The 24932-nt window shown below is 32.4% G+C and overlaps 13 protein-coding genes and 1 non-coding gene across 14 annotated transcripts; 10 read left to right on the top strand and 4 right to left on the bottom strand. All coding sequences in view use genetic code 12, as the record gives it.

Moving 5' to 3' along the window:
- Positions 1-60: 60 nt before the first annotated feature.
- On the top strand, positions 61-966 carry SEC14 (phosphatidylinositol/phosphatidylcholine transfer protein; the record flags this gene model as incomplete). The annotated part of the gene is made up of 1 exon (XM_711687.1): positions 61-966. The coding sequence occupies one exon, from the start codon at positions 61-63 to the stop codon at positions 964-966; it is 906 nt and encodes a 301-aa protein (XP_716780.1).
- Positions 967-2073: 1107 nt separating this feature from the next.
- KRE62 (Kre62p) lies at positions 2074-3942 on the top strand (the record flags this gene model as incomplete). Its single annotated transcript, XM_711688.1, has 1 exon — positions 2074-3942. The coding sequence occupies one exon, from the start codon at positions 2074-2076 to the stop codon at positions 3940-3942; it is 1869 nt and encodes a 622-aa protein (XP_716781.1).
- Positions 3943-4331: 389 nt separating this feature from the next.
- FET33 (putative oxidoreductase) lies at positions 4332-6194 on the top strand (the record flags this gene model as incomplete). Its single annotated transcript, XM_711689.1, has 1 exon — positions 4332-6194. One exon carries the CDS (start codon positions 4332-4334, stop codon positions 6192-6194), a length of 1863 nt encoding a protein of 620 aa, XP_716782.1.
- Positions 6195-6712: 518 nt separating this feature from the next.
- IFG3 (Ifg3p) lies at positions 6713-7828 on the top strand (the record flags this gene model as incomplete). The annotated part of the gene is made up of 2 exons (XM_019475406.1): positions 6713-6735; positions 6808-7828. 2 exons carry the CDS (start codon positions 6713-6715, stop codon positions 7826-7828), a joined length of 1044 nt encoding a protein of 347 aa, XP_019330951.1.
- Positions 7829-8085: 257 nt separating this feature from the next.
- On the top strand, positions 8086-8793 carry VPS2 (ESCRT-III subunit protein; the record flags this gene model as incomplete). The annotated part of the gene is made up of 1 exon (XM_711691.1): positions 8086-8793. One exon carries the CDS (start codon positions 8086-8088, stop codon positions 8791-8793), a length of 708 nt encoding a protein of 235 aa, XP_716784.1.
- Positions 8794-8818: 25 nt separating this feature from the next.
- Positions 8819-9421, bottom strand: MET14 (adenylyl-sulfate kinase; the record flags this gene model as incomplete). The annotated part of the gene is made up of 1 exon (XM_711692.1): positions 8819-9421. The coding sequence occupies one exon, from the start codon at positions 9419-9421 to the stop codon at positions 8819-8821; it is 603 nt and encodes a 200-aa protein (XP_716785.1).
- Positions 9422-10174: 753 nt separating this feature from the next.
- MRP17 (mitochondrial 37S ribosomal protein bS6m) lies at positions 10175-10534 on the top strand (the record flags this gene model as incomplete). The annotated part of the gene is made up of 1 exon (XM_711693.1): positions 10175-10534. One exon carries the CDS (start codon positions 10175-10177, stop codon positions 10532-10534), a length of 360 nt encoding a protein of 119 aa, XP_716786.1.
- Positions 10535-11857: 1323 nt separating this feature from the next.
- Positions 11858-14293, top strand: CAALFM_C500400CA (uncharacterized protein; the record flags this gene model as incomplete). Its single annotated transcript, XM_711695.1, has 1 exon — positions 11858-14293. One exon carries the CDS (start codon positions 11858-11860, stop codon positions 14291-14293), a length of 2436 nt encoding a protein of 811 aa, XP_716788.1.
- Positions 14294-16209: 1916 nt separating this feature from the next.
- On the top strand, positions 16210-16698 carry CAALFM_C500390CA (uncharacterized protein; the record flags this gene model as incomplete). The annotated part of the gene is made up of 1 exon (XM_711697.1): positions 16210-16698. One exon carries the CDS (start codon positions 16210-16212, stop codon positions 16696-16698), a length of 489 nt encoding a protein of 162 aa, XP_716790.1.
- Positions 16699-16906: 208 nt separating this feature from the next.
- On the bottom strand, positions 16907-19273 carry CAALFM_C500380WA (uncharacterized protein; the record flags this gene model as incomplete). Its single annotated transcript, XM_711698.1, has 1 exon — positions 16907-19273. One exon carries the CDS (start codon positions 19271-19273, stop codon positions 16907-16909), a length of 2367 nt encoding a protein of 788 aa, XP_716791.1.
- A 776-nt stretch (positions 19274-20049) lies between these two features.
- Positions 20050-20706, bottom strand: COF1 (cofilin; the record flags this gene model as incomplete). The annotated part of the gene is made up of 3 exons (XM_019475405.1): positions 20050-20461; positions 20565-20575; positions 20704-20706. The coding sequence occupies 3 exons, from the start codon at positions 20704-20706 to the stop codon at positions 20050-20052; spliced, it is 426 nt and encodes a 141-aa protein (XP_019330950.1).
- A 1140-nt stretch (positions 20707-21846) lies between these two features.
- tS(CAG)1 lies at positions 21847-21928 on the top strand. Its single transcript has one exon. It is a non-coding gene; the product is annotated as a tRNA-Ser (tRNA).
- Positions 21929-22258: 330 nt separating this feature from the next.
- Positions 22259-23578, top strand: CAALFM_C500350CA (uncharacterized protein; the record flags this gene model as incomplete). Its single annotated transcript, XM_711699.1, has 1 exon — positions 22259-23578. One exon carries the CDS (start codon positions 22259-22261, stop codon positions 23576-23578), a length of 1320 nt encoding a protein of 439 aa, XP_716792.1.
- An 88-nt stretch (positions 23579-23666) lies between these two features.
- CAALFM_C500340WA (uncharacterized protein) lies at positions 23667-24644 on the bottom strand (the record flags this gene model as incomplete). The annotated part of the gene is made up of 1 exon (XM_711700.1): positions 23667-24644. One exon carries the CDS (start codon positions 24642-24644, stop codon positions 23667-23669), a length of 978 nt encoding a protein of 325 aa, XP_716793.1.
- Between the last annotated feature and the right edge of the window lie 288 nt (positions 24645-24932).

Here is a 24932-nt window from a genome sequence, read left to right as displayed (position 1 = left end):
TTTGATAATATATAGTCCTATCTCATCCCATCTTTTGCCATTCTCATCCCATCCCACTAAATGACTACGATGACTACTGAAGAAATATTGGCTTCTTATCCACAAATCACCGCTCCAACCGATCAAACAGGTTACACATCAAATTTAACACCTGAACAAAAAACCACTTTAGATATATTCAGACAACAATTAACTGAATTGGGTTATAAAGACAGATTAGATGATGCATCACTTTTAAGATTTCTTAGAGCAAGAAAATTTGATATTCAAAAAGCTATTGATATGTTTGTAGCTTGTGAAAAATGGAGAGAAGATTTTGGTGTTAATACCATTTTAAAAGATTTCCATTATGAAGAAAAACCCATTGTTGCTAAAATGTATCCAACTTATTATCATAAAACTGATAAAGATGGTCGTCCAGTTTATTTTGAAGAATTGGGTAAAGTTGATTTAGTGAAAATGTTGAAAATCACTACTCAAGAACGTATGCTTAAAAACTTGGTATGGGAATATGAAGCCATGTGTCAATATCGTTTACCTGCATGTTCAAGAAAAGCTGGTTATTTAGTGGAAACTTCTTGTACTGTGTTAGATTTACTGGGTATTAGTGTGACTTCAGCTTATAATGTCATTGGTTATGTTAGAGAAGCTTCAAAAATTGGTCAAGATTATTATCCAGAAAGAATGGGTAAATTTTATTTGATTAATGCTCCATTTGGGTTTTCTACTGCATTTAAATTATTTAAACCATTTTTGGATCCAGTGACTGTTTCTAAAATTCATATTTTAGGTTATAGTTATAAAAAAGAATTATTGAAACAAATCCCACCTCAAAATTTACCAGTCAAATTTGGTGGTATGTCAGATGTTTCTGATGACGATTTATTATTAAAAGATGTTGGTCCTTGGAGAGATCCAGAATTCATTGGTCCAGAAGGTGAATGTCCTAGAGCTTATAACATTTAATCATATACACGTACACACACACAAACATACATACACCAACACACACACACACACACCACGCACACCACACACAAGCACAAACACATACATACACACATATATATATACTTTTAATAATGTACCCTACTTATTAACATTAGTTCATTTTCATCTCCCTTAATCTAGTAAGTCCTCCTGCCCCTCCTAATCTCCGTCTACCTCATTCTTTTGAATAAATCAATTCTTATAATTATTATTGGTTATTAGTATTTTTTATAATAACTGTTGGGTTTATTAAACTGTTTTAGTTGAAATTCCCTTAATTTACTAGAAAATAAATAAAAATTTAATAACCCATAATATAATGAAATTCATATACATACATATTATTACCTTTTTTTTATTGTTTCAAAATATTGCAATTGTTCATCTGTTGTGGTACGCCCCGACCCACATAGCAAATACATATATATATATATATAAATACATAAACATTAACAAAATGAATTAACAATAAATAAGATGATTTTAGTTTAACAAAGTGTTTTTCAAGTGAGAGTGACTGTGTACATGTGCTGAGGTGTGAAATTAGTTAACCTCTAACATATTCAATTTATGAAATTTTTATATTTTACTGAGGGAAAGGATCTTTCTTACAAGAGATAGAGTGAATATCTTGTTAATGTTATTTTTGGCAATAGCAACAAACTTCTTCCTTAGTGGAAGAAAAAAAAAAAGAGGAAGGAAATAAATTTTTAGTGTAATCTTCTAATAATAACCGATCTAGATATATTTATCATATTCGCTTTATCTATAAAAAGATGATTATTAAGGAAAGTATAAGTTCTCTTTCTTTGATTTTGGTAAACTAGATAAAAAAAGGGGGTATATATCTAGGCTAGGCTAAGTATTAACTCTAGATTTTGCTTTTTTTTTGTTTTTCTTTTTGCAATATATTTTTTTTATAGTATACAGATTTTTGCGGCAATAATAACCCTAAACAATTGTTAGAATTATCAACAGAATACTTTTTCTTCATTCTTTTTAAAATATTCAACAACTATTCTTTCTACTTCTTTTAAAGAACCCGAACTTTTTTTTTGACTTTATAATAATTAATGTATCATTATGAGTAGTGATTCAAGTAATATATCAGGATTAATATCTTCTTCATCAACTTCTAATGATAATGATAATGATACAACTACAACTACAACAGCCCCCGTGATTAATGAAGAATCAGGATCTTCAACTAGTGGATTACAACAAAATTTCACCATTAAATCACATTCACGATATTTTTCTCCTCAACGGAATATAACAACCAAAAAATTTAATTATTTAGATAATCCATTTTATTATATGGATAAAGAATTTGAACTGCACCACCACGGCCAACAAGATGAAGATCCGAGTTATGTAACTTCAAGAAATGGACAAATCAATAATAATAACACGACTGGTGATGGAAACAGCAGTAAAAAGAAAAAGAAGTCTGGTGGGAAATGGCAATGGCAATGGCAATGGCAATGGAGATTTAAACGTATTGATTTGAAAAAAAGTTTCCGATTTATTATTGCTATTGTAACAATATTAGTAATATTTGTATTAGCAATCATTTTTGCTATTATGAGTAGTTTTATAATTAATAATCCAATTAGAAATGGTGATAAAATTGAAAAATTGACAAATATAAATTATGCTCAATTGAAATCAATTCGAACTAATTTGATTGATCCCGATACTCCTACAGAATTCTACAATTTAAACAAAACTAATGAGACTGAAGTTATTGGTGAGAATGGTGATTGGATATTGGTATTTTCTGATGAATTTGAACTTGATGGTAGAACATTTCATGAAGGTGATGATCAATTTTTCACTGCGGTGGAACTTTATTATGGTGCAACTCATGATTTAGAATATTATTTACCACAAATGATCACAACAAATAATAGTAATTTAGAAATTTTATTTGATAAATTTAATTATTCTTCAGGATTAGAATATGTTTCCGGGATGTTACAAACTTGGAATAAATTATGTTTTAATAAACATGTTAAAATTGAAATTAAAGCTAAATTACCTTATGAAATTAAAAATGGGTTATGGCCAGCAATTTGGTCATTAGGAAATTTAGCTCGGCCAGGGTTTTTAGCCACTACAGATGGTATTTGGCCTTATACTTATAATGAATGTGATTTAGGTATATTACCTAATCAATCAACCTTAAATGAAGAAATGTCTTATTTACCAGGTCAAAGATTAAGTAAATGTGTTTGTCAGGGGGGAGATCATCCTAATCATGGAACTGGTCGTGGTGCCCCTGAAATTGATATAATTGAAGGATTATTTCAATATGATAAATTTTGGGGGGTACAAACATTACAAGTGGCTCCATTTGATGAATGGTGGAGACCAGATTATGATTATGTAGAAATTATAGATGATAATGTCACTATAATAAGAGAAGATATAGGTACAGTTTATCAAGAATCAATTTCTTTAGGAACATTAATTGATGATGAATTTCCATTTCAAATTTTCACCATGGAATATAAAAGTGATAGCAACACAAACAACAATAGTTATATAAAATTCTCAATTAATGATATTACAACATTTGTTATAAATGGATCAGCTTTACATCCTAATGAATTTATAGGATGGAGAGAAATTACTAAAGAACCAATGTCAATAATTTTAAATATGGGATTATCTTATATGTGGAATCCAAGGGTAAATATCGATGAATTGAAATTGCCAGCAAAATTTTTAATTGATTATATAAGAATTTATCAACCTAATAATATGATTGAAATGACTTGTGATCCAATAGATTATCCTACTGATGAATATATTCGATCTCATTCAATTGCTTATGAAAATCCAAATTTAACTTCTTGGTATCAAGCAGGATTTGATTTCCCCAAAAATTCTTTATCGCATCAATGTAAAATTCCTTGGAGTGCTACCAATGGGAGAGTCACTACCTAGCAACAACAAGAATAACAATGATGGTGGTGGTGGTGGTAGTGTAGAACAAAAGTTAAAAGAACAATCTCAAACAAGACGATGGGGCGAAGGTGGCGAGCGTGGCGGTGGAAGGACGGAAGCGCATGCGTACATGCGTGTATGCGATGCGCGCGAATCAGATTAGTAACAAAACTTTTTCTTCATCAGCATCACCAAATCAGGTAATCTTCAAAATCAAGGCACAAAAAAAAAATTGCTGAAAAAAATTCCATAACCATTTTCTTTCTTTCTTTCTTGGTGTATATATTAAATAATAATAATATTATTAGTCGTATTACAAGTTTAGGGAATCTTCTTCTTGTTGTTGTTATTGTTGTTTTTTTTTCCTTCCCTTCTTCTCGCATATATAAATGATATTCAACCAATTTATACTATGGCTAATTTCAATACCTTTAATATTAGCTTCAGGAACCATTCATCGATTTGATTGGAATGTTAGTTATGTAATGGCTAATCCTGATGGTATTCATCCTCGAAGAATGATTGGAATTAATAATCAATGGCCTAATCCAACTATTCGTAGTAAGAAAAATGACCGAGTGATTATTAATTTAACTAATGAATTACCTGATAAAAATGTATCTTTACATTTCCATGGATTATTTCAACGTGGATATAATGATCAAGATGGTCCAGCATTTGTAACACAATGTCCTATTTCACCAGGGGTGACATTCACTTATGATTTTAATGTTACGGATCAATCAGGCACTTATTGGTATCATTCCCATATGGGATCCCAATATGGTGATGGATTAAGAGGGTTGTTCATTATTGAATACGATAATGATGATGAATATAATAAAGAATTCCCTTATGAATACGATGAAGATGTGACTTTAAGTGTGGGAGATCATTATCATTTGGAATCACCAGAAATTGTTAAAAATTTTATGACAAGATTTAATCCCACTGGTGCTGAACCTATACCACAAAATGGATTATTTAATGAAACGAAAAATGTAACTTGGCAAGTGAATCCCGATACTACTTATTTATTACGTATAGTAAACATGGGATTATTTACATCGCATTATGTTTATATTGAAGATCATACATTCACTATTGTTGAAGTCGATGGTGTGGTGGTCGAACCATACGAAACCGATTCATTATATGTTGCCGTTGCACAAAGATATGTTGTTTTGATGAAAACAAAGAAAAGTGCTGATAAAAATTTCCGATTTGTCAATGTATTAGATCAAGATATGTTAGATTTCTTGCCACTGGATTTACAAATTGTCTCGACCAATTGGATAGTTTATGATAAATCATTAGAGTTGCCACCGGCATTACCATTTAATCAGTTTCACAAAACAATAAAATCACTTGTGGGGTTTGATGATTTTGATTTACGACCATTGCGTAAAGTCAATCTCTTGGATGAACCAGATTATACTATACAAGTGAACTTAACTATGGAAGTGTTAGGTGATGGTGTAACTTATGCAATGTTTAATGGTAAAACATTTAGACCACCTAAAGTCCCCTCGTTGTACACTGTTTTATCTACCCATGGTAACACTAATTTAACAACCAATGAATTGATTTACGGTACTAATACAAATTCATTTGTTTTACAAGGAGATGAAGTTGTTGAGATAATTTTAAATAATATGGATCCAGGTAAACATCCATTTCATTTACATGGACACAATTTTCAAGTCATTTCTAGATTTGATACTGATGATGAAGATAATCAATTAGTATTTGATCCTACAAATGAAACATACACAAATTATCCTGAATTCCCTATGGTTAGAGATACAGTTGAAGTAGGACCTAATGGATTTATTGTTCTTCGATTTAAAGCAGATAATCCAGGGGTGTGGTTTTTCCATTGTCATGTTGATTGGCATTTAGAACAAGGTTTAGCAATATTATTAGTTGAAGATCCCTTGGAATTGCTTTCTTCAAATACAACGATTCCTCAAAATCATATTGATGCTTGTAATGCCATAGGTATGCCAATTAAGGGGAATGCTGCTGGTAATGATATTGATCTATTAGATTTATATGGTGAAAACATTCAACCAAATCCTTTACCAGCTGGATTCACTAATAAAGGTTATTTGGCAATTACATGTTGTACATTAATTGCAATCTACGGATTATGGTCAATTTATAATTATGGTATGGAAGATATTAGTAAAGATAATGCTGAAGATGTGATTGAAAAATTATATAAAATATTGGACGATTATGATAAATAGGTAGGTAAGTAGGTAGGTCGGGTAGGACATGTTGTTTTCTTTTTTAAGTGTAAATACAAGCTCGCTTATATTATCCCTCTTGTTTTTATTTTTTTACTGAGTATGTCGTAACTTGCATTTAGGGCGGGTCTTGTTTCCTATAGTCCGGTCTGGGCTGGATTATGGAGATCTCGCGCTAACAATCAATTACAATAAATGACTGCATTTAATAAACAATAGTAGTTGATAATTTAATACATTTCTTGGAAAGTAGTTTCCCATTGTCATTGTTGTCAATTGATTAAATTGATTAAATGAGTCATTAACCCCCGGAGAACAATATAGATAAAAGGGATAACCGCCAAAAGCAGAAGGTTATCAATACCGAGAACTAATAGTACTTTAAACCTCCACCCTATAAATATTCCACAAAAATTGATTTTTCTTATTTTTTTCATCAAATCAAAAAATCTTTAATTCCCTGAATCTTCTCTTTCTCCAGTTTATTCATATCAGATTATTCTTTATTCCTCGCAAATATGACTAAATACGTAATTGTTGGGTATGTTGATTTACATTTAGAATGAAAGAAGTACAGGAATTTCAATGCTAACATATGAATTATATTAATTAGTGCCGGTGTAGTTGGATTATATACGGGGTTCAGTTTACTTGAAAAAGGTGTTGCTGCTAATGAAATCACGGTAATTGCTGAATATTTACCTGGTGATGAATCGATTAATTATACTTCACCTTATGCTGGAGGAAATTTTTCTTGTATCACGGGTGATGATCCCCAAACTTTACAATATGATAAGTATACTTATTTAAATTTACCGAAAATTCAAAAAGCCATTGGTGGTAAAACTCAAGGATTAGATAGATATCCATCTACAGAATATTGGGATGAAAAACCTTCACAAACTAAAATTGAATCATTAGAAAGTTATTTACAAGATTATAAAGAAGTCATTGATGAATCATTACCATCAGGATCGAAATTTGGTATCAAATTTTTAGCATGGAATTTCAATTGTCCTAAATTTTTATTCAACTTGCAACAATATTTACAATCTCAGGGGGTTAAATTCATTCGTAAGAAATTGACACATATTGTTCAAGCTTATTTCAGTGAATCAACGAAAATTGTTTTCAATTGTACTGGAATTGGCGCTAGATCAATTGGTGGTGTTGAAGATAAAAATGTTTATCCTGGTAGAGGACAAGTAGTAGTTATTAAAGCTCCTCATATAATGGAGAATGTTCTAAGTTGGGGTGATAGAGAGCCAACTTATATTATTAAGCGTCCTTATTCAAATGATCAATTGATCTTGGGGGGTTATTTTCAAAAAGATGATTGGACAGCAGCAACTTTAAAAGAACAAACTCAAGATATTTTACAAAGAACCACTAGTTTATTTCCAAAGATTTTGAAAGAAAACCCCAATGGAAATAAAATTGAAGATTTGGAAATTTTAAGAGTAGCTGCTGGATTAAGACCTTGTAGATATGGAGGTGCCAGAATTGAAAAAGAAGTGGTAGAACTGGGTAAGATTTTGATTCATAATTATGGTGCCTCAGGTTATGGATATCAAGCTGGTTATGGTATGGCTAATAAGGCAACAGACTTGGCATTAGGTAAAAGTAAATTGTAATTCGACATCTCTCAGTAAATCATATAATGTAATGTCTTTATTAGTTTTGAAGGAATATCATAAACTAATGTAGATTGTCCATTAAACTGCTGTGGTTTAATTTTTTTCCCCATTCTCGGTCAAGTGTGTGTTTTTTCTGACTCGAAAAAAAGGCAAGACAAAATTCTTTGCCCACCACAAATTTATCACTTATCTAATCTCTCAATCCAACAAAAGCTCAAAGGTAAATTACGCCCCACCCCTACTCCCCATCAATCATGTCACAATTATTTGAATGGGCATTTGGTAAGAAGTTAACACCACAAGAAAGACTTCGGAAAAACCAACGTGCTCTTGAAAAGACTCAACGAGAATTATCACGAGAAATAACTAAGCTTCAACAACAAGAAAAGAAATTGATATCAGATATTAAGAAATCAGCCAAACTGGGACAAATATCAAGTGCCAAAATCCAAGCTAAAGATTTAATTAGAACAAAATCATATGTATCAAAATTCACATCGATGAAAACTCAATTACAAGCCATTTCATTGCGAATTCAAAGTGTTCGATCGAATCAACAAATGGCCATGTCGATGAGAGATGCCACTAGAGTATTAGGAGGGATGAATCGATCAATGAATTTACCACAATTATCAAGAATAGCTCAAGAATTTGCTAAAGAAAGTGACATGATGGATCAGAAGCAAGAATTTATGGATGATGCCATTGATGATGCCATGGCCATGGATGAAGATGAATTGGGTGAAGAAGAACAAGTTGATGAGATATTAAGTAAAGTATTGGATGAAATTGGTGTTGATTTAAATACTACTTTGAAAGATACCCCAACTGGTATAAATGCAGGGAATATTGAACAAGCTGATAGGGCAAGAGTGGCTGAAGCTGTGGGTGCAAATGGTGCCAGTTCTCATGATGCTGATGAAGACGATTTACAAGCGCGATTAGATAGTTTGAAAAAATAAATATACAATGCGTGTCTATTTTAGTTTAATTTATATAACCTTTTTCTAAAAGATAATCTATAATTTGTTCAGCAGCTTGTTCAACAGAAAGTCCTGAATGGTTCTTAACGTGTATTTCTGCCTTTTCGGGAGCTTCATAAGGAGCACTAATACCGGTGAATTCCTTAATGATACCTTCTCTTGCCTTTTTATATAATCCTTTTGGATCTCTTTGTTCAGCAACTTCCAATGGAACATCAATATATACTTCGACGAATGGTAAATTATCTTTTTCATGCAATTCTCTAGCTAATCTTCTATCAGCTCTATAGGGACTAATAAATGAAGTGACAGTGATACAACATGAATCACTGAATAATTTGGCAACTTCAGAAATTCTTCTAATATTTTCATTTCTATCAGCTTCACTAAATCCTAAATCTTTATTCAATCCAAATCTAATATTATCACCATCTAATCTATATGAATTTAATCCTCTGGCTAAAATTGATTGTTCTAATGCACAAGCAATAGTTGATTTACCACTAGCTGATAAACCAGTCAACCACACAGTAACCCCTTTTTGTTTTCTTAATTCAGCACGTTCTTGGTGAGTCAAGTTTGCATGCCAAGTGATATTAGTTGCCATGGTTATTAATTAATTCCTGATATTCGATTCAAATAAGATCCCAAAAGAGAAAGGAAAAGTAGAACCAGAAGCAAATATATAATTACAATCAAGTCGTTGAAGATCTTGAAAAATTTTTGACTGTACCAATTAGCAAGTAATTTTGTTGCAATTTGTCATTACACGTGATTAGATATGATTTGAGGTCAAAATCGCAGCAACACCCACACCAAAAAAAAGAGAGATCTACTTTGCTCTTATTTTTCTTTTCATTTAGTTGAAGAAGTGTCCTATATGTGATAGAGGTTTATTTGCAACATAATGGTGTGGAGCTCAATTGTAACTCTACGAGTAGCTAAAAAAGCATAAAATCGTATACCATAAGCAATCAAGATTACCCTCAAGTCAGGGTTTACATTCAATTGCTGCAAATAACAAGGAAATCTCTATACGTCAAAAGCTATACTATTATGATAATGCAAATTAGTATTTTATGCTGTCTAATATTGATATGCTTATCCCTATTATGCAAATACAGTACGTGTTGAATCAGTTGTTATTTATTTTAGCTTGGGTTAATTCTACCAACTGGTCGATATAGGCGTGTAAATATTTCAAAAACTAAATCCAACCTTAACTATGGGGGGAGAAAAAGTTTAGAGAAGAAATAACGAAGAAAAAAAAAATTTTCAATTCAACCTTACAGAAGAATAATTGACGTTACTCCATCCATTAAAACCCCCCCTCAACACCACTCACATATATTAGAAAACAATGTATTACGAATTATTTGCTATAGCACGTATAACAGATCCATTGAATACGGCAAAGGAAGCCACCAAAATTGCATCTACAGTGGGGAAATTGATATTGAATAATAGAGGTATCATAAGGGATATAACCAGTCTTGGAGCCAAACCATTACCCCAAATCATATCAAAAGAACAAGAAAGACATTTTCAAGGATATCATTTTATAATTGGATTTGATTCCTCACCAAATGTCCAAACACAATTATTAAGAACTTTACGAAGAGATCCAAGAATTTTAAGATCCAGTATAATGAAACATGATTTGACACATAATTTGAATCCAGGTACTACTATTGAACAAGCATTAAGAGCTACTAAATGATCGGGTACTTGAGAGTAAATGACAGAAAGTCTGAATTAATGAGAAGAGAAAAGAAAAAGAAAAATCGGCGGAAAGGAGTTTTTAAAAATAGGTTAAATCAGTCAATCAATCAACTATTCCTTGTACATATATGTATTGTTAATTATTAATAGATATTAACTTGATTACTGTCATTATTATTGTTGTAGTAGTAGACACGATTGGTTATGGGCCATTTCAATTGCTCCATTTTTGATTTTTTTGCCTTGGTTATTGTTCTCCAATTTCAACTTCTATGGGTATCTATGTGGTTAATATCGGATTCGCTACGAATTATCTCTTTGTATGAAATGTAAATATTGAATGATTTTTTTTTTTAATTGTTAATTTCTTTTTCCCACACATTTAACTATTAAACGAATATGTAAAAACTTAATTAGAATCACAACAACAACAAGACAAAATAAAAAAAGATCGTCTCATACATTACATGCATCAATGACAATAGATTAATTTGCTCGATATACCAAGACGTTGGCGATGAAGAAAGAGAATGCAGTTTCAGGATATTTTTTTTTTTTTCATTATCGTCAAAATCACCAAAAGAGTTGATGAAATGATGTATATTATTATGATTGAGAAAATGAAAAAAAAAGCTCTTTAACAAGTTCCAAGAACCAAGACTTTGTCTATTACTTATATTTCTTGTTAGTGGCAGTACTAATAGTAGTACTAGTAATGCTTGTAAATTGCAACAATTAGTGTGGTTGTATAGTACAGTCATTTTGTTTAGTGTTGTTGTTGTCTGGTTGTAGTTTTTGCAGTGCGATAATTTAACAAAAGTGAAAAAAAAAAAATATTTTTGGCGTTGAGCCGCATGCACTACTTAATTAGGAAGAGGTTAACTAATTGATAAAAAATCAAAACAAATGAGACAGAGAGACAAACCCATAAGAAAATTTAAAACCTTTGAAAGAAAAATCTCTGCACAAAAAAAAACCCCTTCAACTAATTACAACCTACTCTTACTCTTCCTAATAGTCTTTTTCCAATTGAGTTTTATAAAAGTATTGAAATCAAAAAGTTCATTTAGTCATTCCTTTATTCATTCATTCATTCATTTATACTTGTATATCATATTTTAATATTTATTATCACATTCTTCTCCTCCCCCCATATTCATATTTATATTTTTACTGTCAAATCTCCCACGTTTTAGCAAAAGACTTGCCAATTTTCAATTCAAATTCTACTAATCCCCTTTTAATTTAATTTATTGTAATCCTTTGTTTTTCTTGTATTCTTCCTTTCAATCGGCTATAAGTTAAACCTACTTTTTAGACTATGAATGGTAGTTCAAATAATGATAACGAAGTTATAGTTCTAACGCAAGATATTACCTATCCTCCAGTTACGCCAAGTAAACAACAACCGTTGTCGAATAATAATTCACCAACACCTAGCTTCAAGTCTCCTAAACGGAACAACACATTATCTCCATTACGGAAAAAACAACAACAACAACAACAACAATCAAAATCGGTAGCATTGTCGTCATCATCGTCGTCTAGAGAGAATATATCGAGAAGTAATACATCTTCAACTTCTGCACTATCTCAAGGTCATCAAGTTTCTGAAGAAGAGTTTAAATCACTACAAAGAAGTTTTGCTGATTCATTGTTGAATTTAAATAATCTTGAAAATGAGAATCAAAGATTACAACATGACTTGACTATTAAAAATACTCAATTAGAGAATCAACTTGAACGAATTAAATTTCTAGAGCAAAGCATGAAAGAAGCAGAGATGGAAACCCTACAGAATCAAGATATTCTTAATAAACAAGTTGAGATGTATAAGGAGATGATTGATAAATTACAAACGAAAATAGTTGAATTGAATGAAGAGTTGGAAAAGAAACTGCCACTTGAAACTATTGATGCTCTGTTGTTTAAAAAATATGAAAAATTGGTTCGTGATTATAAAATACTCGATAGTCAATTTGAAGTAGAAAGAAATTCCAAATTGGTTTTGATTGATCAAATTGAATTTCTTCTGCGCAAAAATGAAGAGTTGATAAAGCAAATTGGAGTTCCCATTGAAGACAGTGATAATGAAAGTGATGCTAATGTTGATTATTTAGCTGATCTTACTGATAATGTGACCCATACAATGAATGAGTTGACTGATGATGAACATGAGCAAGAACAAGAAGCATCAGTTATTTCTCCTGGACTAAATATTTATCATGGAATTGCCTATCAATCTTCACCAATCAAACTGTATGATGATTCCAATTCTTCTGTTAAAGTGTCACCCAACTTCCAATTTCCTCCACTGCATCTACCTTCACAAACAGAACAGCAACAACAACAAAACCCAACATTTCCACCTTCACCTGAACCAGATTGCAAAGATAAAAAGAGACTGTCACTACCTACACGATTGAAACAAAAACAGACAGGTGAAGTTGAAAATGAAGGTATTGATTTTGTATTATCACCATTCAAACTAACTCCTTCTCAGCCATCATATCCAAATGATGATCTGAGTGTATTCCCTGAAACAAATAACGGTAAAGCAAGTGTTATCAAAAGGTATTCGGCAACCAAACCAACACATTCAAGATATAATAGTCATGATCTTGTGCCCATTAAAGTTGAATTTGAAAAATTGGAATCGGGTGTTAGAAGTACTTCAGTACCAGAAAAATCTTTGAAAGAACTGCTGACATGTGAAACCATAGACGAAAATACTGGCCATTTTGAAAGTATTAGAATGTCAAAGTATAGGAATGGTACATTATTTGCCTTGAATGGATATGGTCATGACACTAACAACAACAATGAAGAGGAAGGTGATAATGATTATGATGACAAACCAGCAAATACATCTAAAAACTTTTCTGAAATGGATATTTCATCGAAAAGATCAAGCTATTTAAACAGTGATGAAAAGACTAAACAAGAGATTATGAAATTGAAATTTGAATTGAGATCACTAAAATTACATAATGAGAAATTATTATCATTTATCGGATTTGAATTACAAAAACAAAGAAATAACTTGAAAAAATTATCAAAAAAGCAATCAGCAAGGTTATTGGCTAGTTCTTCTAAAAATATTGAATATTCCGATGCTAAATTAATTGAGAAATCTCGAGATTTGTTAATTAATAAAAAACGAGTCTTACGTTCAGTATCGATTAATACTGGATTTAAAGATAGGTTCCCAATAAAGAATATTGGCATTATTGCTCCTAATAGTGAGCCGGCATATGTCAATCATTATGATGATAGTCATAATGATTATGAAGATGATTTTATTATTGATGATGATAGTCACGATTTTCTCGATATGAATTCACTTTCACATAATGATAAAATGATTAAAAAATTTGCATCTCAAGTGTTTAATAACACTAAAGCTTTATATGAGTATGATCTGGATAGTGATTTTGAAAATACATCACATTGGGTGCTTGAAGAAGGCGAAGAGGAAAACGAACATGCTGACGAAGAAGAAAATAATTCCACCTCTAACACTAGTGGTAGTGGTAGCAGTAGTGAAGAAGAACAGATGGGAGTTTTCAGTCAAATCAAACATATGGTTATTGGAGGTGATAAGACGGTTAATAAATCCAAGAAAAAGAGATCTAAAAGAGATGATCAACATTTAGTGGATGATGGATTAAAATTTAAGTTCTTGACTATTGCATTAGGTATAGTAATTATTGGATTGAAATTAACTCCTCACAATAACCAAAATATTACCAGATAATTGATACTACTAAATATAATGGTTTAAGTCTTCTTAACTTCTTAGGTTAAAGAACCTATTCATTTATTCATTTATTTATCATCATCATAACTTTATTATAATTTTTATATGTATTATTTATTTTGTTATTTTGTGTAAATTATACGAAAAATCAAGATCCAATAAATGTTTCAATTTAGATAGACATAATGTATGATGTCGCCCGTGTTAGTTGATTTTTTGGTATTAATTAGCGTTATCGTATGTGTCAGGACAACAACACCAATAAGATGCGAGTAATGATGATCAGGTCATAGTCCCAATTTCAAATTTTTTACCCTGGGGTTTAATCGGGGGAGGGAAAAACTAGATTTTGCATAAAAATCATCATATATATACAACAATCATATCATTCGAGATTGGCAAAATAGACCGATGGTGGTGGTACTAGCCATGTCGTGTAGCTATGTGTGTAAGTAGTTCGTAATTCATCAACTTTTATTATTTGCTTGATTGATTCTTATTAGTTTAACGTGTATAATAATAATAATGATCGCATCTACAAATCCAGGAGTGCCGCTAGGTTGGCTATAAAATTTGCGTGACGCCTGTTGAAAACAATGAGTAGTTTAAGACAATAAGGAACGACATACAAGAATCAAGTAACAACAACCCACCAATGAACAGAAAGACAATTGTATCAAAAGCAACTCACCAAAACATTATGGGTTAACACAAACAATTGTTCACCTTTCTTCTTCATCAGTGTCGAAAACAAAAAAAAAAAATTGAAAAATCAACCAATTCCACGGATTGTGGTTGGACAGGAGATTTAAAATTTTTTTTTTGGTATTGTTTTGAAGGTCTTCCTTACAATAGTGAAACCAACAACGTTACAAATCCATTATTAATCTTTGTTGTTTCATTATTATAAGAGTCCCCTTCCAATAATTTGTGTATGGGTTTTATTGAATCCATTGGCGGCCAAACAAAGGGAAAAAAAAAATCTATTTCGGTTGTGCCTCTTTTTTTTGAGCAAACAAACACGCACACACACAAAATTAAAAGTCACACCACTTTTTGATTTTCCTTCTCTTTTTTTTTAACCTGCTTTACATTTTTTTTTTTCACCTTCCTATGTGCCACCACCACCACTAAAAGGGTGCAAAAAAAAAATAATACCACCACCACCACAACACCTACACTCAACACATTGAAGAGGAGTATAATAATATTCTATTGAAGTTATTATAACAACTAGAAAAGAAACAAAAAAAACTTACGATTTGGGTACAACCGCTATTATCATCATCTGTCGTAGACCTTCTCGAATTAGAATTAGAATTGTTAAATATTGATAATGACAATCTTGATATCGAATTGCAATTGTAAAAGAAGAAGAAAAAAAAAAGATGAATTAGACACCAGCAGAGTTGAAATCATGTCACAGAAACGATAAGCGGATTTGATAAACGACTCATCCCATTTGTCTCTTTTCATCACCTAATGTCGTAAAATTAAATCTCTGGACGTGGTGTCAGATTACTTGACAGAAAGATATACATATATATATATATAAATGACTAAATTTCTTTGTTTTTCTTTTTCCATTTTTTTTAAAGTTTTCCTCAATTACATGAGTCGACTTTGATAGTCACATTTTAATCTGATTACTACTGCAACATTTCATATAGATCGTGTTTGATTAGTTAAATTTAAATTATCAATACTTTTCCTTGTTGTTGTTGTTGTTATTATTGTTTCTCCATATATCGGTCAATACACACCCTGACCTTCCCTCAAATAAACCAATCAGAAACTGACAACAGTTAAATAAATTGGTTTGTTTCGACCACGCGCATTTCCTTTCTCGCCTTACCCCAGACTCAGACTTAGTATATATCGCGACAGATTTCCCTCGCTTCCTCCCTCCCAGAATGGCCCTCCGAAATTATTTATATGCTAAACACGATCATGATACATCAATAGATATTAAAATAAATAAAGATAACAGTCTAATGTCCAATATAACAGAAAAAGTATCTCCTTCATCTCCTTCTCCTTCCGATCCATCCGATTCACAGAAACAACAACGATCACCAATGCAAATACAACAATCAAGAAGAAGAATAATTCGAATCGTTCATAAAAAATCATCAAATAAATTAAAGTTAAATCCCCTGGTTAATTCTATAGAAAAATTAACTAATAATATTGAAAATGTTCATATTGAAAAAAAGAAAAAGGAAAATTGTTTAAATGATTGTAATTTATGTGATTGTAAAAATGAAACCAATGATAATGAAAAAGATAATCCATTGATTCAAGTTGAAGTTGATAATAGAGTTAATAGTGGTGGTGTTGGTGATGGTGGACATAATGAAATTGTTAGTAACAATGAAATTGATTTTACTTCTTCACTCTAATGCAGGAAAAATGGATACATAAAAATTTTAAATAAAATGGTATTATTATTGGTGATAATTACCTTTTAGTGGTGGTGGTGGTGGTCGGCGGATGGTCTAATTAGTTTCAGTTCATAATAGTGAGTTATCGGTGTACATTAAAATACGTTACTTAAATTAACAATACAATTAGATATACATCTTATTTTTAATAATACACTTTATTAAGTCATGGTTTTGACATCCTTTGATTTCTATCTAGATTCACTTCATTTAGCCCATTATTTCTTGTAGAATTTGATTGGGCATTTAACAAAGTTTGTGCATTCATTGACCGTAAATAATCATCAAAATTTGAAATTTGTTGTTGTTGTTGCTGCTGTTGCTGTTGTTGCTGTTGTAAGCTACTTTGTGTGCCTTGTTGACGTAATTGAAGTTGTACTAATGTATCCATTGGAGATGGCGACATTACTAATTGTTGATTCTTTGAATTGTCAATTTTCTGCAATGGAGCAGGTAAAGTTGGTGGTTGTTGATGTTCGTGATGCTGTTGCTGCTGCTGCTGTTGTTGTTGTTGTTGTCTTTGGTGTGTATTTGAATGTGTGTTCAAGACCATGGTAGAATTAGCATTCTTTTGCGACATATTTGGTGTATTATTATTGACCAAACTAGTAGTTGCAGCAACAAGAGCTGGTAATTGCGAAGACATTGCATTTCTATTATGTTGCTGTTGTTGCTGACGACTACTATTGTGATGGTAAATCATTGGTTGTTGTATTTGTTGTGTTGGCTGCATAGAAGGCGATAGTTGTTGGGGCTGTTGTAATTGTGATTGTTGCAGTTGCGAATGTTGAGAGATAGTTGCCTGCTGCTGTAGTTGCTTTGGTGTTCTATTATTCATAATCCTTTCGTTAAAAAATGACAGTTTGAATTCTTGGAAAACTTTTACTGTTTGTGGATACTCATGTTGATGTATATGGAAAAATCTATCAGCAAACATATAGATAAACCTCTCCATATCCGTTGCGGTGATTGGATGGATGATATTATTTAATTCACTGGCGGCCTTGGTTTCTTCTTCTGGCATTCTACCAGTTAATAATGCCTGGTTTGTACTGACTTCTGTTTCGGTGCCATCATTAGTGGAAATTGCTCTGGAACCTCTTGAATCGTTAGATTTGGTTATTGTTGATGAATAATCATCATTCAATAATTGTCTTTGTTCTTTATAAAGTTGATTGGGACTATAATTGACGGTGTTATTATTTCCATTGTTGTTTATCAAACTATTTCTAAAATCTTGTTCAGGACTAGGATTTTGTATATCTCCTGAAATTGAATTCGTTTGATTGACCCCATGGCGATGACTCTTTTGATATTGGGTTTGTAATTGCAGATTGTGTTTATCCATCCCAAAGCCCATAATCGGGGAATTACTGTGACTAAAACTGAGACCTTGTTGTGGTCTAAACTGATTTCTAGGAACAGTATCTGTACCTGTTGGTTGTTGTTTTGATTTTTGTAGTTGTTTCTGTTGTTCTTGAAGTAGTTGAGTCTCATTTCTAACATTTGAATTCCCATGTTGAATGTAATGTTCCTGGTTGTTTCTATGTGCATTTTCTGAATTCTGATCATCTTGTAATCTTGTCTGTTGTTGTTGTTGTGACGGTGGTGGTGGTGCTTGTTGTGGTTGCTCTTGCTGGTCTTGTTCTTGCTGTTGTTCTTGTGGCAGTTGGCGTCTCTTTCGACGTCGGTGATCCATGAATTGTTGTGATTGATGAGAATGGTCAGAGTTGGGGGACGGTGAGGGTAGTAGCGATGGTGGTTGTGAATGCTGTCGTTGTTGAGCTAACAAATCATAATTCGAATTCGCTTCAAGCTGTGACACATTGTTTCGACCATTTAATCTTGACTTTTTCGTTCTTGGCTCATTGTTATTTTCAGTTGGATTCCGAATATTGTGTTCATGGCTAATGCTGGAAAACTTTGGGTCATAATTTTGGTTTTCCACTGCAGGCACTTCTACCTCGGGGTCGTCCAATGGTTGATAGCTATTTGTTTCATTCTCTTCTTCAGCGTTATCTTGTATATCAATTGAATCAGAAGCACCTACATTGTCATCTCTGGGTGCACCATTTGTTGTATTTCTTTGAGAACCATTTTTTGACTTCTTATTGATTCCATGTCGTTTTTTAAACTGACTAAGCCAACCATGACTAAAACTGTGTAACCTCTTTGGATCATCAACTCCAAACTGATGCGCATATACTGCCCAATGTTGTCTTAGTATTGGTTCAGTAATAGGGTCGTTCCTTTCTATCATCCCAGTCACCAATTTATCCATTGCCTTATTTATTTCTCCATATTTGAATTTCACTTTTCTTTTGCTGTTTTTAGAGAACTTGAAATCTGCTTGATTGTATCTTTTCCTTAATTCTGGTTCATTTCTTAACCATTCACTAAATGAAGATGTCGAAATTGAAACCTCATTCTTAAATTTATCGACTGTTTCCAGTTGTGGCCTATCTGATTTATGATAATAATCTATTATTTGCAATTTCTGAGCTAGAGTTGCTCTAGGGAGTTTTGATGACATATTGTGATATAGGGAAAAAAAAAAGGAATTATCAATCCAAATTGGACGGGGGTAATTGTACAATCCTTGTGGTTTGTTGATACTTAACCCTAACCTTTGAATATTTCCAGAAAAGCAAAAAAAAAAAAATTAGTTATTCTATCCCTTGATAACTCAAAATCTACTTCTCTTCAATATCAAAAGTATTCTGGGATTGTTATAGTAAACTGATCTTATCAAATTAATATATGTATATATCTTGGTAGCAGGGATACTTCTATGCAGTAAATTATCCTCCCTTAACAAGATTTATCAAATATGTAAGAAATTAGGAATGAGTGAAAGTGGTACAATGTTTTTTTTTTTGTTTTGATTCTGTTAAATTTTTTTTTTTTTGTTAGGATTAAGAGAGACTTTTTTTATTCCTACTTCTTTCTGTCACATAGTTTTGTCCTGATTGGGCAAACTTTTAGATAGGTGGCGGCAGTGGTGGTGGTTTAATTGGACTTACAAGTTATTTCTCTTGCCATATTTGAATTTTATCTATATAGCCAATTATTTGGTAGAAAAAGAGAGACAATAACAACAACAATCGTGTTGAACAATTGTTTTGCAACTGCTATACAATACTTAATTTTTTGTATTTATAAATATAGCTACAACTATCTGCTTATCTACAGCATATTTCATAATACAATGAAAAAAAAAAAGACAAATTTATTTTATTGCCATAGACTTAAAGTTACAAGAAAGCGTGATGGAAAAACAAGGAGGGGAGGAAAGTACACATTTCATATCTAATGGGTGCCTCTACTGACCTTTTCATGAACGGCGTCATAGGCAACTTCAGAAAAGTCAGTACCTTGAACATCAGCAGCAACACCATTCAATGCTCTTCTCAAAGAATCCTTGGAGGAAGCGTAAACCATCTTTGCTCTGACTGGAGCGGTGTCTGGGGACCAAGTGAAAAAGACAATTTTGGATCTTTTACCTTCACCACCACCAATGTCGTATTCAAAATCATAAACAGCATATCTACATTCATTTTCTGGTAATTTTTCTAAGAATGCATCGTATTCTTGTTCAGTTGAGGTTTGTTCAACGACAATTTGGGTTTTTTCATCATTTAAGGTGAATATAACAAATTTGTATTTTCTGCCCAATTTTAAATCATTGAATGCAGTTAAGGATTCGTCAGCAACAGTAACACTAAAAAAAAGAAAGAAAGACACAACTAGTTAGTATTCAATTGATTGTAAGAAGTAAAAAAGAAACTGATATTTATAATCATATATTTAATTGTGGCACATACCCAGATCTTGACTATAGATTGCTGTTGTTAGTTTTTCCGTCCTATAAATCTCACTCAATTGTTTATGACAAAATGCTAACGTAGTTGATTGGTCTTAGCTTTTATCATTTGAAAAGTAGAACATTCTCTTGTAACATACCATTATTGAATTGTAATTTCGTGGAAAGTGATATCTTGATTAAACAGCAAAAAAACTCTGAACGGGAGGTGTTTTTCTTTTTCCATTTTTTTTTTTCGTTAGTTGTTCGTTCCAACCAATTCCAACGAGACTTTCTCCTATATATAGAATTGAGCCGTTTCACACGACGTGGCAATAATAATCAACTGATATGACGTTTTATCAGAGATTGTCGAGTTTTGTGTTACTATTTTGAAAGGAAGAACTAACGAAATAAGGCACAGGTTTCCTACTACATTTTTCTAACTCTTGATAAGTTTTGAAAAAACGTATGTTGTATGTTAGAGAGTATTTAGTCAAAAAAAGAAGGGAAATTATTACATCCATTTCGAACCAGTGGCTGTTTGTTTCCAGTTGCAACAAATTTGTCACGTGACCCGTGTTTAGAACTTGGCAAATTATATCAGATTAATAAGTTTTCACATCCTTTTTTACTTGTCTGTTGTAGAGTCTGGTTGCTTAGCTGGATCTCTGCTTATTAATTTAGAAAATAAACTATCGGTCATCAAGTTTGGTCACTTTAACAATGATCGAATGCCACTACAATAAGTTGACTACATAGGTTTGATGTTAGAAGATGCTCGTATTTGACAGCTGAATAGTATTGCTATAAATACGTTATTTGCTAGATTATTCTCTAATTATATTTACTTTAAGTCTGAAGTAGTAAAGCTGTTATGTCTCAATGTGGAGTTGAATTCACTAGGAAACTTTTTTGGTTGCAAATGTAATCCAAATTTTAACTAAAAAGAAAATTTTGCTAAATGATCCCCAAAAGCAATAACAACTAAGCACAGATGTATTTGATATTAGAAACTCTACATTTAAGCTTATAACTGGAAGAAATATGTATGCAATCGTTGTCTGTAATGTAGTCCACAAAAAACGTCACGTGATACGCTATAAATGATATCACATCGAATGAGCACCTTTGCACACCAAATTCATATCCTTCCATTATAGTTTAGCTAGAAAACAATATTAAAATGCTTTCCTAATTGATTAAACTCAAATTTACTAGTTGAAACACCAAACAAAAGATGCTAATCGTCAGCATACATCAATTGTCATAATCATTCGTGCTTGCCTCCGGGTAGTTGCAACGATACGATGGCCGAGTGGTTAAGGCGAAGGATGCAGGTTCCTTTGGGCATTGCCCGCGCAGGTTCGAACCCTGCTCGTGTCGTCATTTTTTTTCAACAAATTTTGTTTTTCCCAATTTGTTAATAAGTATGCATGTAATAAAGTCAATCATCTGTACATCGTAATTAATGTGACGTTGTGCCAATTATTTTTTTTAAATATTATTTATCATGTATATGAAATGATGAAACAGTTAACGAGATTGATAGTGTGACTTTGCCAAAGACATTAAAAAATATAAAACTAAACAAAACAAAGGAAAGAGACAAACTAAACCACATAATGAAAAAAAAAAAAGAAAACAAAAAAAATAATATAAAGAACAGAGGACAGACTATTCAAGACAGCACACTACCGCCCTATTCCATTCGATATGCTAGAAACAGATCTATACGATGTTCTTGAAATAGATAGATCAGCCACTAATGCGGAGATTAAGAAAGCATACAGAAAACTAGCTTTAAAATATCATCCCGATAAAGTGGCGGAAGAAGAACGAGAATACTCTGAAACAAAATTCAAAGAGATATCATTTGCATACGAAATATTGATTGATGACGTAAAGAGAGATGAGTATGATAGATATGGTACTACCGATGGATTAAATGGAATGCCCGATTTTGAATTCGCAGGAAATCCTTTTGATCAATTTTACGGTGCAGGTGCAGGTGCCCAGTTTAACGAATATGGTGGTGATGACTTTTATAATTTCTTCAATAACATGAATGGTGGTGGAGGTGCCCGTCACCAGACAAAAACAAACAGAACCGAGGATGCACATATAGAGGTTGACTTGACTTTAGAAGATCTATACAAAGGTAAAGTTATCAAAACCACATCAACCAGGAATATTATTTGCACTCAGTGTAAAGGATCAGGCGTTAAATCGTCATCAGTGGTCTCAAAACAATGCTCTACTTGTAAGGGAGAAGGACAAGTTAGAAAAATAAAGCGTGTTGGGCCTGGCATGGTTGCACAGACATATGTTGATTGTTCTACATGTCAAGGAATTGGGAAGATATATCGAACCAAAGATAAATGTAAATTATGCCATGGTGCAAGAGTTATTGAAGAAACAAAAATATTAGAGTTTGAGATCCCTAAAGGTTCCCCTGACCATGGGCTTATATACAAAAATGGAGAATCCGATCAATTTCCAGGAAAAGTTACTGGTGATGTCATATTGGAATACAAATGCAAACCACATAAAGTGTTTACCAGAAAAGATGACGATTTGTATATCAAAGTCAAAGTACCGTTAGTGGACTCTATATGCGGGTTTTCCAAGCTTGTGGCAGTTCACTTGGATGGAAGGGGGATAAAAATAACAACTCCAAAAGGAAAGGTGATCAGACCTGGCGATTATTTGAAGTTGCCTGGCGAAGGGATGCCTAAAAGCACACCCAAAAAATCATGGTTCAATTCTACGGATTCTTCTAAAGGGGACTTATACTTGAAGGTCGAGATTGAATTCCCACGTGATAACTGGTATGTTGAAAAGAATGATTTAACCAAAATCAGAAATATTCTTCCAACTAAGCTCACTCAAGAAGAAAAAGAGGTTGATGTTCCAGAAGCAAGTATCGAGTTATTTACTGATTTTTCGATTATAGATTCCAATCAGTTACCCAAGTACAATCAGGATAGAAAGTATGAACAACAGGGGTACGAGCAATCATGTGCCCAACAATAATACCATGTAAATACTCAATATATGAATAGCACCCAAACCCAAAAGCTTAAAAAAAAATAATAGTAATTATATTTCTGTATATAGATATTTATCCTAATAAATTATCCAAATCATCGCTAGTTAAACCAATTTCCTCATCAATACCTTCAATAATTGGTATTTCTCCAACATTACTTTCATCTTCAAAGTCCAATTCCAAAGACAACTTTTGTTCATTATTTGCCAAATGATTTTCATCCAAGTCACCAATATCAAAACTCTCATTCGGAGTCGAAAAGAACTTTATATCCAATTCTTCAAGCTGCTCTCCGTTATTGTTCTCTGCTCCAACAGTTTCTGGAATAGTTTCTATTGGGTCTTGCCAATGAGATTCTACTAAATCATCAATAGCTTTCAAACGCAGATTGCGTTTCACAGGATCGACATTATTCCGGTTAATGTCGTTATGAGTTAAATTAGACGAATTTAGTTGATCAGTTTTTGATGAGATAGTAGTTTGCAAATCATCAACATGAGCCAAAACATTTTGAGTTGGCTTAGTTAATGAATCCGTAAATGTATTAGCATTTGACTCTTTTTTCTCAAGTTTAACTCTTTTACTGTTTTGTGAAAGCTCATCTTTTGTATCCTGTAATAGCTTTCTTTTAACCGGTAACACCTGCTCATTATGTACCACAAATGGTTGAGGAAGTTGCTTTTGCTGTTCTGTGGGCTGATCCAGTACAACAGAAAAACCCAAACTTGAATTTGACTTTGGCAAACTTGGTGGTTTAACATTTGTAATACCTTGTGTTGTTGGTTTTGTATTTAAGCTTGATTGTGATCTATTCAAAAGCAACTTGTTTGAGTTGTGGTTCTTACCACCAAGTGGAATTCGTTTATTGGTAAATTTCAGCTGCTGCTGCTGCTGTTGTGTTTGTTGTGGTTGTTGTACCTGTCTACTATTCGAATCCTTACTCAAGAGTGGACCAGCATTTTCATTACTTATAATTCCCTTACGCCTTATTCCTGAAGTCTTTAACTCATTTTCTTTATCTTGAATATCTTTGAATATATGACTTGACATGATTGATATATATAAAGTAGTAATTATCTACTTTTTTTTGTAATCTCAAAAGAAGAAGAAGAAAGGAAGATGTTGAGCAATCGTTAATTTTATTTGTTTATGTTTTTTGTTTCCTCATTTCTCCTTTTAGTGGTTCAACCAAAAAAAAAAAAAAATCTACACAGCGCGTAGCTCCCAACCCCCTCCTTCTATTCATTATAACCCTTTGAAACTTTATACACCGCAAGAACCAACTCAAAGTGCCCCACTCCCCCAAAAGAGAATTGTATACATTTTCAGTATTAACAC

Source organism: Candida albicans, chromosome 5 (genome assembly GCF_000182965.3).
Source record: "Candida albicans SC5314 chromosome 5, complete sequence".
NCBI lineage: Eukaryota > Fungi > Ascomycota > Pichiomycetes > Serinales > Debaryomycetaceae > Candida > Candida albicans.
The sequence above is the reverse complement of the archived record's forward strand: the minus strand, read 5'-3'. Positions and strand labels throughout refer to the sequence as shown.